Below are 14,178 nucleotides of genomic sequence, written 5' to 3' on the forward strand. Positions count from 1 at the left end.
TAATTGTAAATATGGAATATAAATAAAAAGTAACTGAATTAAATACCTACTACTATTAACTGCATTAACATGAGTATTCAGTATATTCTATTCCTCCTTGTAATCACTTAAATATTGTTTTACAATGTACCCCAGGAGTATACAAAACTGTTATAAAAAAAAGTAAGCTGGTGTCAGGATCGTGAGCACTCAATGCTTACCCATGCCTGTGGTGACCAATGGTCAGTGCATTCAGTCTGATAATACAGAAAAAAGAAAAGGCCACCAGACCACCTAGTGCACCACTGTACACAGGATCTAGCAGACAAAAAGCCCAAGGATGCCAACCCAGCCGCCAAACCCCCCAGATCCCAATCTGATTGAGCATGCAAGTGATGCACCTGATCCACAGAGGCCCCACCATACAACCCACAGTACCCAAAGGTATCACTGCCAACATCCGGGTGCCAAACATCTAAGCACACCCCAGAAGTCTTGTGGAGTCATGCCAGAACTGTCCCAGTGGCAAGTGGCATAACCTTACAATAATGGCCATAATGTTTTGCATTATAATGTTAAGGCAGATCTTTATAACCCATTAGTGCCATATTTAAATTAGCACATGTCTGACCTTTTCAATGTTTTTCTGTGTTTTTTGGTGAATAAGCTTGTACTCTACCTCAATTTCGGATTGTTGCTCATGGTCATTGGTAGGTGGTCTCAATAGTTTGTTAGACAAATTCCGGATGGCCAATGACGACATGAATACACCAATATCTGGCACCAACAGACGTATTATGTTACCAGCATCCACATCACTGAATCTAAAAAGAAAGGGATAAGAACATATTACAGGTTAAGCCCTAGTACAAGTACAAAAGAGGGTTTGTGACACAGACAACACTGCTAAACAAATTACTATTCTGCATGCAGAACACTTCAATTTAATGCATTAAACATTCTGAAAAAGGCAAGAGTCAACACATTAATTTTAAAGAGCTTTCATACCTCACAATCCCAAGATGAAAGAATACATTTTCCATTGGTCCACTCACTACAAATATTGAAATATGTTAAAACAGTTTTGACTGCATACATTACATGTATAACCCTATTTAAGGTCAATGACAACAGTTTTGTAACCAATAAAATATCATGTATAAAACAGAAACAATTATTTTGTGTAAAATTAAATAAAAGCTTAAGCATGATATCGTTTATTCCTAGTTGAATTGATATAGAAATATCATGTGATTATGAAATGTAATTTATTTTTTAAAAAGAAATATTTAATTAATTAGGCTCATTCCACTGAGTGTGTTCCCGAATCTAGACTGATGCAAATTCGTTATGACCACTGGAGAACTCGGTAGAGGACGGTAACGACTGCTTACAGCCTCTTCTGGGCTCTGCATGAATTCTGCTGTGGTCGACAATCACGTTATTGTCGGGAGGAAAATTGGAGCATGTTCAAAAATATCTTCTGTCTCCTTCTGACATAAACGCCTTGTTAATACCTGGGATATTCTATCATAACCACCGTTATCAACTCTTCAGGGTTTTTTTGCTAAATAAAAGTGCCTTCGATTTGAGCAGCTTTATTTCAGCCATAATAATATTATCAGATCACAAAAAAAACACAACAAATACAAAAGACATAGCATATCATAATGAGGTCATTACCATATTGTTAACACCTCTGTAATAGTTGTAATAGTCAGTAGCGCATTTTTAATTTCGCTTTATGTCGATGTCGATTTAGGATCTTTAGAACAATGTTAAATTCCTTAACGACCAACTATAGAACCATTATTATGTCAATATCCTTATTGTCCATGTTGCATGTACAGTATTGCTTTTTATTGCATAAAATGCTCTGTAGAGTCGTTTTCATGTCCTTATGAATTTGTTTACATCATTAACCTCTTGATGGGATGCTGCTACGCTTGAAAAAGAACCAAACTGGAAGTAACCGCAAGGTTTCAAAGCCATCTTTAAATCTGGAGATGTCAGGAGAGGTCGGTAGCTAAAGTAATTCGGCTTATAGTGGAATAGGGGCCTACAGTAAGTGTTGCTGTGCCTTAATATTAGCACATCATGGTTATTCAGTACAACAGGATGACATCAAGGGTGATACTACTTTTATACAATAGTTCCTCAAATGTCATTTAAGAATATGATTTGTTTGTTTATTAATCAGGTATGTGGCTTCGCTAACACACATTCTTCTATGACTGGCAGAACTAGCGTTAAGCCTGTGACTTACTGTACAGGTAGTGACCAAGAGTTAGTGCAGTTAATGATTGTTAAAACACTTTTGAAGTGGAGTGATCCATATAGTCTAACATCACAGTGCTGTTATGTTTTATATCACCACTCATGGAATGCCTCTTGTCCAATCAAAATACCTATGCAAAACTAACATACGTATGTATGACTACTTGTTGCTTCAATGACATTGCAAGGTTTGGTGTGAAATACTGTGATTCCAGGGAATTTACAATAGTTGCAAAAATTATCTTTTTAACAGCTAAAGATTCAAATTTTTACATAATACAAATCACAATTACACTAGTTAATTAGAACAATTAAAAGACAGGGCACTTACTGTGGGACATTTATATCTTAGACTTGCCCTTTAAAGTATATAGGAAAATGGCTAAGAAGAATATAATCATACTACTTTGTTTACCCTGAGTGGTTTTACTGTGGGTTTAAAAAACAATGACAACAACAGTAAATTATGCCTATTTTATTAAGGACAACAAGTGACAAAAAACAAACATGAGTAATTTAGTAAGCTTATTAATAAACTGTTGTTAATTTATCATTCATTTCCATTTTTAATGATGGAACTATTTGTTTATTAATTATAATTGTTTTATCAGCAACCTGAAAATCAAAGAAGTATTGATTTTTGTCCTGGAGTTTATATTCGCTATTATTATCAGTGTTGGGGGGGATGTTACTTTTTAAAGTAACTAGTTACATTAGAAAATAAATACCGCCTTTACAAAGTAATCAGTTACATTACAGCGTTACCTTCTGATATAAGTGACTAGTTAGAGTACTTTTCCATTGCAGAAAATGAAAACTTCTTTGTGATTCCAGTTTTTGTGGTCTCCAGTTTCCTTCCACCTGCTGGAACATGATTGTTGACAGATTGTCTATACTTAATAACCTCTAGTTGTGACCCGTGGGTGGTTTAGTGCTTTGTGATGAACTAGCATTCCATTCAGGGTGCCTAGTATTCATTAGAAAGGCTGCACTTTGATCCTGACCAGCTTAAAAAGAAGTTACTGAAAGTGCATTAATTAAGTAATTATTTTTGTGTATAATGTATATTTTATAAGGGATATTTTGTATAATATTTTGTGAGCCTAATGTCAAATTCCACACAAGACACTTTATAGCCACAAAACAACAACAACAAAAAAGGTTCAACAGTTTTTAATAAGGTCTACTTAATATGTATTTTTTCTGAAAGAAAAAACGCACAGGAGGAAGAATCTTACTTTCTTTAGGAATGTATGCAAAGGTGATCTGTATCCCACACTGTAAGGCCAGAAATGTTACTGCTGTGGAGCAAACACACAGGAGAAACCGGCCTGTCTTTCCTATATGTCACACACAGACACACACACACACACACACACACACACACACACATACATAGATATTAGCAAGCTGGGAAAGCAAGGTGTAAAAGAACAACCTGCTGCCAAACAGGAACAATTTTTAAAAAGGTTAAACAAGAAGAAATAATAATAATAATAATAATAATAATAATGCATGCTTCATCTGATGTTTTATCTCATGCAAGTAACATTTAACAGTTTTGTGGACTCCCTTCTGAGTAACCACTACAAATTTTTATTAGTTTATGAGTCCCTGTCTCTGGGCAGAGAGCTTAATGGATTAGAAAAATGACAGCTGTAGAGATAAATCAGTGATGCTATTACAGACATTATGCTTACAAGGATGTGGTCAAGCTTTTATTGTCATATCCTACTAATACAAGCTGCAGAAAGTAACTACTACAGCTGAATCAGCATGTTGGCTAAAACTGAAAGCACATTCTTTAGGAATATGGGCTTTAATGGTCCACAACCCATGCAGTTAATCTTTTTTTTTTTTTTTTCTTTTTTCTTAAAAAAAATTTACATTTGACATATTAAATGTTAATATTGTGTGTACAATTTTGCACTAAAATTAATTAAAATAAGAGAGAAACACAATAGCCGTTCAAGTCAAACTGGGACTTCAAGCACTGCTGAAATGCTAGGAGAGAAGCATTAGCGTAGCAAGGGATTATATAAAGAAATAATGTGTTTTACTCTCATACCTGTAACTGAGTTTTTCTACAAAAGGGAATTTTAAGTTCCTTTTAAAGTTTTTAAGGTTTTTACTAAAATTGGACACATACTGTACATGTAATAAGACTGAGACACAGTGAAAGGACCATGTTTAAGATAGACATATAATAATGTCATTCAAAGGATAAAAAAGTCAGAGATAAGCTGTGTATAGGAAATTCCAATAACACTAGATTCATATTTACAATCTGACAGGCTCAAAGACACGTCTCTGGGCACAAGTACTACTGTGTAAGAGTACCCAGTTTGTATATAGTATATCACATGGTGAATATAGCCCTTAATGATTAGTACACACGTTATTTCTTTTGGCACGTGTTGAATGACTTCCAGCACAAATCAGGTTTTGTTTTGATTACAATCCATGAACATTTTGTTATTTGATTCATTCATGTCACTCCTGTCTTGTCATTAGATTATTGCCTAGTTTGTCATTATTTTGTTCACCTGTTTATTATACTTTTCCAACTAGTTTGTCTTCAGAGGGCAGAAGTAGCTCAGTGGTTAAGGTGTTGGACTACTGTTACTGGTAGGTTCAAACCCACCACCAAGGTGCCACTGTTGGGTCCTTGAGAATCCAGCTCAGAATCCATTTTTTGTCAAATGATAAAAAATCTAAGTCGCTCTGAATAAGGGCATCTGCCAAATGCTGTGAACCTTTTTCCCAATTCAGTTCTTGGTCAATTACTACTATTTGCACTGTTGTCACTTTGTCATAAATACAATTGTATTTTAAGGTTTGACTGCATTTCACTTATAAATATTATTCATTTATGCATTTTATTAATTATTACATGTGACTTATTTGTTCTTAGCATTGCACTAGGAATTTTTGGTCAGCTCTCACATCATGCCGCATTTACTAACTTTATGTACAATAAACAGTGTGTAGACACTGGATTTGAGATTCACCTTTGTGTTACAAGCTAGTTAGCTAATTATTTTTTATTTAATTTTTTTTACCAAAAGTGCTACTGCGACTGTTTTTGAAAGTGGGTTTTGGCAGACAGCTGCTCTACCCTCCTTCGTGCATACTGCCACTGAATCTTTAAGCGATACACAGTACTGGACCATACTGGTCTACTTTTTTCCATGGTCCAAATGTGCTGAACACCACCATGTTCGATTCAAGGTGCACAATCTTATTGCAGCAAGGAATACCACTCCCCTCCTAACAACCAGGCACTGTATATTACAACACCTCCTATATGAAAAATATCAACCCACAGAAGACTGCTAGACCAGACGACATAACTGGCAGAGTGTTCAGAGGATGACAGCATCTAAAAGAGGTGCTCACACACACCTTCAAAATCTCCCAACAATGTCAATGTCCTGTCTCAAGGACTGCTGTTCCATTGCATTTACACGCATCATCATAAAATAACTTGAGTGGCTACTCATGACGCACATCACAAACCTGCTCCCCTGCAGATTATGTATCAACAGATGATGCTATTGCCAGCACTCGCCCTCGGGCACCCACACATCTGGGCAATAAATACACATACATTCAAATGCTGTTCATACATTTCAGTTCAGCATTTAACATAAACATTTCTCAGGAATTGATTAGAAAGCTGAGCCTCCTGGGTCTGAACACCTCCTTATGCAACTGGATCCTGAAATTTCTGACTGGGAAAACAGAGTCAGTCTGGATCAGGAACAGCATCTTTAACACTACCACCACACTAAACCATGAAACCCTTAACACTACCACCACACTAAACCATTAAACCCTCCAGGTAGGTGTTCATTGCTGTTCACTCTGCTGACACACGCCTGTGCAACAATGCACAGCTTTAACCACAACATTAAGTTTGGCAATGACAGCAAGAACAACGAGTCAGCAAAAAGAGAGGAGGTATGGTGGCTAACAGGCTGGTGCAGAGCCAACTACCTGCCTCTGAACATAAACAAAACACAAGAGATGGTTTTTGCCTTCAGGAGATCTGTGACGATCTTAAGAGCACCAAATTTTGTCGGTTCTCATCTGGCGAAGAACATTAATTCTTCTCTTAACACCAGATCCAAACCAATGAAATCCCAGTCTGCTTTCAGCAAAAGTTGAGAAAAACCCATCTTCCACCTACTGTCTGCTGTATCACTGACTGCACTGTCTCCCTGAGGTGGAAAATAAGGACAGCTGAGAAGATCATCTGGGTCTCTTTTTTCTCCATCATAGACATTTACAGTACATCACTTTCTGTATTTGCAACGTCACTCTGTATTTGCAACAGCATTGAGAAAGACCACACGCACCCCCTACAAAAATTCTTTACCCGCCTGTTATCTGGCAAACGGAACTGAAGTATTTGGGCCCACACAACCAGACTGTGTTAAAGTTTCTTTCCACAACCCATCAGGTCCTCAATACTCAGGGACTGGACTGACACCAACGTAGACACCAACGTAAGAACACCATTCCATTCCACTCCCTTTGCAACTCTGGCACATTACTTTCCTTGGAACTGACTGCTAAAACAATAAACAAAATACTGTACTTTATTGAGGTTCATTATGGCTGTCAAGCACCATGTTTGTTTATACTCACCAATACCTTTTAATACACTTTATTCACACTAGAACTTGCAATGGTCTGTACAGTGCTGTCCTTTTCCAGAGCTGGATAGTAACATTACATTTACTTCATTACTGTACATTTACTTGAGTAACTTTTTGGGGAAAAAATACTTCTATGAGTAGTTTTACTGCACCATGCTTTTTACTTTTACTTGAATAGATTTGTGAGAAAGAAACGCTACTCCTACTCCGCTACATTTAGCTACACTCGACTCGTTACTTTTCTAACCATTTATTCTACACATGCAGCCGGTGGATCTACCGCATGACTGTTTCACCAATCAGATGCAGCAACAATAATCACATGACCAATCAGCCACAATAACAATATCCACATCTTCAGCCGGTGTTATATAAATTCATTCTACCTTTGAATCCATCCTGTGTACACTCACTGCGCATGCGCACATAAAGGTTTCTGCATCTTTCTCTAATTTTGGAGACCGCCCATAAATCTATGCTGCTAATAGTGGGATCTTGCGGTTAGTGTACAATCTCGTGGTGAGTATATATATATATATATTATATATATATATATATATATATATATATATATATATATATATATATATATATATATACACTCAACAAAAATATAAACACAACACCTTTGTTTCTGCTCCGATTTTTCATGAGATGGACTTAAAGATCTAAAATTCATTCCAGATACACAATATTACCATTTCTCTCAAACATTGTTCACAAATCAGTCTAAATGTGTGATAGTGAGCACTTCTGCTTTGCTGAGATAATCCATCCCACCTCACAGTTGTGCCACATCAAGATGCTGATCTGACATCATGAGTAAAACACAGGTGTACCTTATACTGCCCACAATAAAAGGCCAGCCTGGAATGTGCACTTTTGTCTCACAGATGCCACAGATGCCACAAGCACTGAGGGAGCGTGCAATTGGCATGCTGACAGCAGGAATGTCAACCAGATCTGTTGCTCGTGCATTGAATGTTCATTTCTCCACCATAAGCCGTCTTCAAAGGCGTTTCAGAGAATATGGCAGTACATCCAACCGGCCTCACAACCGCAGACCATGTGTAACCACACCAGCCCAGGACCTCCACATCCAGCAGGTTCACCTCCAAGATCGTCTGAGACCAGCCACTCAGACAGCTGCTGAAACAATTGGTTTGCATAACCAAACAATTTCTGCACAAACTGTCAGAAACTGTCTCAAGGAAGCTCAACTGCATGCTCGTCGTCCTCATCGGGGTCTTGACCTGACTTCAGCTCGTCGCCGTAACAGACTTGAGTGGGCAAATGCTCATGTCAATGTTGTGGATCGAGTGGCCCATGGTGGTGGTGGGGTTATGGTATGGGCAGGCATCTGTTATGGACGAAGAACACAGGTACATTTTATTGATGGCATTTTGAATGCACAGAGATACCGTGATGAGATCCTGAGGCCCATTGTTGTGCCATACATCCATGAACATCACCTCATGTTTCAGCAAGATAATGCACGGCCCCATGTTGCAAGGATCTGTACACAGTTCTTGGAAGCTGAAAATGTCCCAGTTCTTGCATGGCCAGCATACTCACCGGACATGTCACCCGTTGAGCATGTTTGGGATGTGCTTGACCGGCGTATACGACAGCGTGTACCAGTTCTCACTAATATCCAACAACTTCGCCCAGCCATTGAAGAGGAGTGGACCAACATTCCACAGGCCACAATTGACAATCTGATAAACTCTATGCGAAGAAGATGTGTTGCACTGCATGAGGCAAATGGTGGTCACACCGGATACTGACCGGTTTTGAGTCCCCAGACCCCCAATAAAGCAAAAAACTGCACATTCCAGGGTGGCCTTTTATTGTGGGCAGTATAAGGTACACCTGTGCACTACTCATGATGTCAAATCAGCATCTTGATGTGGCACAACTGTGAGGTGGGATGGATTATCTCAGCAAAGCAGAAGTGCTTACTATCACACATTTAGACTGATTTGTGAACAATGTTTGAGAGAAATGATAATATTGTGTATCTGGAATGAATTTTAGACCTTTAAGTCCATCTCATAAAAAATCGAAGCAGAAACAAAGGTGTTGCATTTATATTTTTGTTGAGTGTATATACAATAGGGCAAAAAACTATTTAGTCAGCCACCAATTGTGCAAGTTCTTCCACTTAAAAAGATGAAAGGCTTGTAATTTTCATTATACTTAAATTATGAGAGACAAAATAAAAAAAACAAATCCAGATAATCACATTGTTGGGATTTTAAAGGATCTATTTGCAAATTATGGTGGAAAATAAGTATGTGTTCAATAACAAAATTTCATCCTAATACTTTTCAGCCATGTTTCATCTTCAATGGAAGGAGGTTTTCATTTAAAATCTTACAATACATGGCCCTATTCATTCTTTCCTTTACACAGATCAGTCTGTCCTGGTTGCTTTGCAGAAAAACAGCCCCAAAGCATGATGTTTTCACACCCATGCCTTACATTAGGTATGGTGTTCTTTGGATGCAACTCAGCATTCTTTCTCCTCCAAACACGACAAGTTAAGTTAAGTTTTTACCAAAAAGTTCTATTTTGGTTTCATCTGACCATATGACATTCTTCCAGTCCTCTTCTGGATCATCCAAATTCAATCTAGCAAACTTCAGACGGGCCTGGACATCTACTGGCTTAAGCAGGGGGACACGTCCGGCACTGTAGAATTTGAGAGCCTGGCGGTGCAGTGTGTTACTGATGGTAGCTTTTGTTACTTTGGTTCCAGCTGTCTGCAAGTCATTTACTAGGTCCTTCCGTGTGGTTCTGGGATTTTTGCTCACAGTTCTTGTGACCCCATCGGGTGAGCTCTTGCTTGTCTTTACACCAAGCTGCTCACCTATTGCACATTCAGTCTTCCCAGCCTGGTGCAGGTCTACAATTTTGTTTCTGTTGTTCTTTGACAGCTTTTTGGTCTTGGCCATGGTGGAGTTTGGAGTCTGACTGTTTGAGGTTGTGGACGGGTGTCTTTTATATGATAACAAGTTCAAACAGATGCCATTAATACAAGTAACAAGTAAAGGAAAGATGAGCCTCATAAAGAAGAGCTTACAGGTCTGTAAGGACCAGAAGTCTTGCTTGTTTGTAGGTGACCAAATACTTATTTTACCGAGGAATTTACCAATTAATTCATAAAAAATCCTACAATGTGATTTTCTGGATGTTTTTCTTATTTTGTCTCTCATAGTTGAGGTATACCAATGATGAAAATTACAGGCCTCTCTCATCTTTTTAAGTGGGAGAACTTGCACGATTGGTGGCTTACTAAATACTTTTTTGCTCCACTGTACAGTATACATATATAATCTTATATATAATTATTATCATTTCTAAAAAATATTACCAAATACTTTTTACTTCTACTCGAGTAATATTATTTTGAAGTACAGCTACTCTTACTTGAGTACATTTTTTGGCTTTACTACCCACCTCATTTTTTCTATGCCCATTGTTCTTGTTAGCTAATAGTAATTGTACTGTTTGCCCATGCTTACACTTTTGACATAACATTAAAACACAAAACATCAAGCCTTGGGGCAGGACTCGATCTGTTTTATTCAAATTATTGTGATATGGAAACATTTCACAGAATTGCAGCACACAACACCTTATTTACACCAAGTGACATCTCTTTCCTAGTACAGTTTAACAGCAGCAGTGTGGGCACCACATAGCCATTCAAGAAACTTACCAAAAACTACTTGCTTGAACTAGTTCTGGCTGCTGAGCTACCCAGAACGCCACCAAAGCTATTGGCCTTTAACCTTATTTGCCCGGCAGCTTTAATTCTGTTTTGGTAAGAAAAAAAACTTTTGCTCGCAGAGATAATTTTACATATTTTCATGTTTCCTGCCATTAAGTGATTACTAATTGGCAATGCTTTTTTAAATAAAGCTTTCAGGATGTACTATGTCATTGCGAATTAATGTTATGGCGCTCAAAAAGCAATACAGAACTCCCCTGTGTTCTAAATATGAGAAGAAGGCTGGTGGCCGACATCTAGCATAATTCCTTATTTGGTAAAGGGTTGGAGACAAGTGATGTCATCACCCAAGAACGGTTTTCATATTCTACTTTCTGTAAACCCTGTATATCCTGGACAGAGAAGGAAAGAGATTCTAGCTTGGTCTCTACTGTAAGTATCATTTATAAAGCATCAATCACCATTTGTCTTGACCTCAAGAAAGTCCTGAGATTAAGCAAGCACCAAAAAAACACCAGAACTGTTTCAATATTAACACACCAGGATATGAACCAGAGCAATCTACGAGGGGTGTTCAAGTCAAACCAGGTCTTTCAATTATGAGAGTCAAAAATACCTTTATTTCTCTACATAACTTCTTCCTATTGTACTCATTCCAGCATTTCACTAGGGCTTGGAAACCATCAAGGTAGCAGGTTTTCTCAGTATGCTGAAAACTGGCCTCCCAGGAACTCCTTTAATAGCCCAAACATGTGGAAATGGATTGGAGTGAGTTCAGGATTGTAAAGGGTTTGTGGGAATAACTCCCACCAGAGTTCCTGTAATGTACAAGTTGAGTTTGTGAATGGTGGTGTGTACGCACAGACAGGTGCCTCACTTCTGGAAGATTTTTAGATATTTAAAAATATGTCAATTCATTGGAGTCAACATTAGAACCTTTAAGACCAGTTAAAATTTTATATTACATGCATCGTTCCTTATGTTTACATTTTATATTTTATTAATATAAAATAAACTCAGTGCTTTCACAGAAAATAAACGGAAAAGGCGTTATTTCTTCCACATGGACAAGGAAAGGAGGTTGCTATTGGGACAAGTGTTTAGTTTTTGTTTGTTAAGCAGAAAACCAACTCTGCTCATATACAACTTTAGCTGAAACAGCAAATGTGTTTCCGATAACTGGATTTTCACTAAAAGCTTTATATCATTTCTGCCATATCCATTATCATATTTACTGAAGACCCAGTCAATGCATCTAAAATATATTGCTGTTTAATCAGCATTCACCTTAGAGATAATGTGCATATGCATCTTGTGAGTGAGAAAATATTTACAGGCATCTAAAGCGGAAAAGACATTTCATTGCTTCCCATGAGGGAAAGGGAATTTCTTTAAGGGAAAGCTTTTATGTTAAATAATATTAAACACATATACAATATATAATAAAGTCAAAAGTAAATGAAATGGAAAATAAATAAAATGGAAAAGCTAACTGAAGTGTAGGATAAAGATTAAGGAAAAATTTTAGAGAAGAAAATGAAAAGGAAATTGCTGACACCACAGCTCTTAATTCCACTCTGTAATTATGCTGTGATGAAAAATGTATGAGTCCACAATGGACCTGTCTCTTTACAAAGTACATAGTAGCAAAGGGCACTTCTTTAATTTAATGGTATGTATTGATCGGTGGAAGACAGTGATTACCTATTACACCACTGAATACAACCAGATTACAAATACAAACATATTTGTGAATCTTATAATAAGGCATAAAACATACAGTAGCATGTGCAGTTGTAATTACACTAGTGATTGTGTCAGATGTAATTACATTAACAATTTATTACAGTTGCTTTATGAAATTGAGTAAATAGAAGAAAAAGCACTGAATTACACATCAACTTATTTATACGTTTTTAAAAGCCCTTATATAGCCCCATTGTTACTTTTAAAAACAAATGCCAGATAAAATATCTATCTATATCTATCTATATCCATACTATTTCATTTCTATTTAATCTTAAATTAAATAAAAATATACACTTGTATTAGACTTTCTAACATCAAAATTAATCCCAAAATAAATTTTCCAAACTTCTGACTTCACCATGTACAGTACATTTTATGCACATAAACATGATAAACATCAAACATACCAACACACTTCCTGGTATATTCTCTTTAAATATTTGCTCCCTTTGCAATAAATCAGAAAAAAAAAAATGTGCAGCTGCTTTAAATATTGAGAGATCTTTCAACACTTTCACACCTTCAAATTAAATTATCACTGGTGCTACAGTACCTGGTCAGAAAATGATTTATTTTTTACATCAAACTAAGCTTGGACTGAGTTTTCTCCCGATTTTTCTACTCAGCTGTGGATTTGATATGTGTTAATTCTCCTGACTATTAAAAGTATGGTTATCTTTCAAAGCTTAAATTTACATGTGTAAAATTAACATAAGTATGCATTCACCTTCATGTTTGTACCCATTTGGACCAACAGCTGCTGGCTGAACAAATAGTACTGAAAACCTCTACACTCAACAGTATAAAGGAACAAAAACACTATGCAACTGCAAAACAGCCACCACAAATCAATAAAAAAAAAAGTTTTTTAAGCCAGATCCAGCTCAGAACCAGTATCCCTTAGCCTCACCTCTGTTGTCAGTTAACCCTTTATTCTGCCTCAGACTCTGCATCACCTGTAGACCACTACTGGTGCCCTTCAGAAACATCTGGTACAAATCACCACAGCTTCAAATCGCATCCATTACACGTGTACCTGTTTCACGTTGGCAGCTTCACTTAACATTTAATACAGTAATAACATGCTGCCATGTTATGTCTGCCATGTCTGCCTCTCTAATACTGGATGTGTTGGTAAAACTTTACAAAATGTTTTGGGGAACATTATTTATGACACATACAGTGGTGTGAAAAACTATTTGCCCCCTTCCTGATTTCTTATTCTTTTGCATGTTTGTCACACTTAAATGTTTCTGATCATCAAAAACCGTTAACTATTAGTCAAAGATAACATAATTGAACACAAAATGCAGTTTTTAAATGAAGATTATGTTATTAAGGGAGAAAAAAAACTCCAAATCTACATGGCCCTGTGTGAAAAAGTAATTGCCCCCCCTTGTTAAAAAATAACTTAACTGTGGTTTATCACAGTTAAAAGTTCAATTTCTGTAGTCACCCCCAGGCCTGATTACTGCCACACCTGTTTCAATCAAAAAATCACTTAAATAGGAGCTACCTGACACAGAGAAGTAGACCAAAAGCACCTCAAAAGCTAGACATTATGCCAAGATCCAAAGAAATTCAGAAAAAAATGAGAACAAAAGTAATTGAGATCTATCAGTCTGGTAAAGGTTATAAAGCCATTTTCAAAGCCTTGGGACTCCAGCGAACCACAGTGAGAGCCATTATCCACAAATGGCAAAAACATGGAACAGTGGTGAACCTTCCCAGGAGTGGCCGGCCGACCAAAATTACCCCAAGAGCGCAGAGACA

At 37.1% G+C, this 14,178-nt stretch overlaps 1 protein-coding gene across 1 annotated transcript in view; it reads right to left on the reverse strand.

The window, feature by feature from the left end:
* si:dkey-11f4.7 (piezo-type mechanosensitive ion channel component 2) overlaps positions 1-14,178 on the reverse strand; it is a 65,824-nt gene that overhangs the window by 48,668 nt on the left and 2,978 nt on the right. Inside the window, 3 exon segments of the mRNA XM_053503838.1 lie at positions 611-803; positions 988-1,033; positions 3,495-3,596. Coding sequence (XP_053359813.1) covers positions 611-803; positions 988-1,033; positions 3,495-3,596 — 341 coding nt within the window.

Source organism: Clarias gariepinus, chromosome 9, assembly GCF_024256425.1.
Source record: "Clarias gariepinus isolate MV-2021 ecotype Netherlands chromosome 9, CGAR_prim_01v2, whole genome shotgun sequence".
NCBI lineage: Eukaryota > Metazoa > Chordata > Actinopteri > Siluriformes > Clariidae > Clarias > Clarias gariepinus.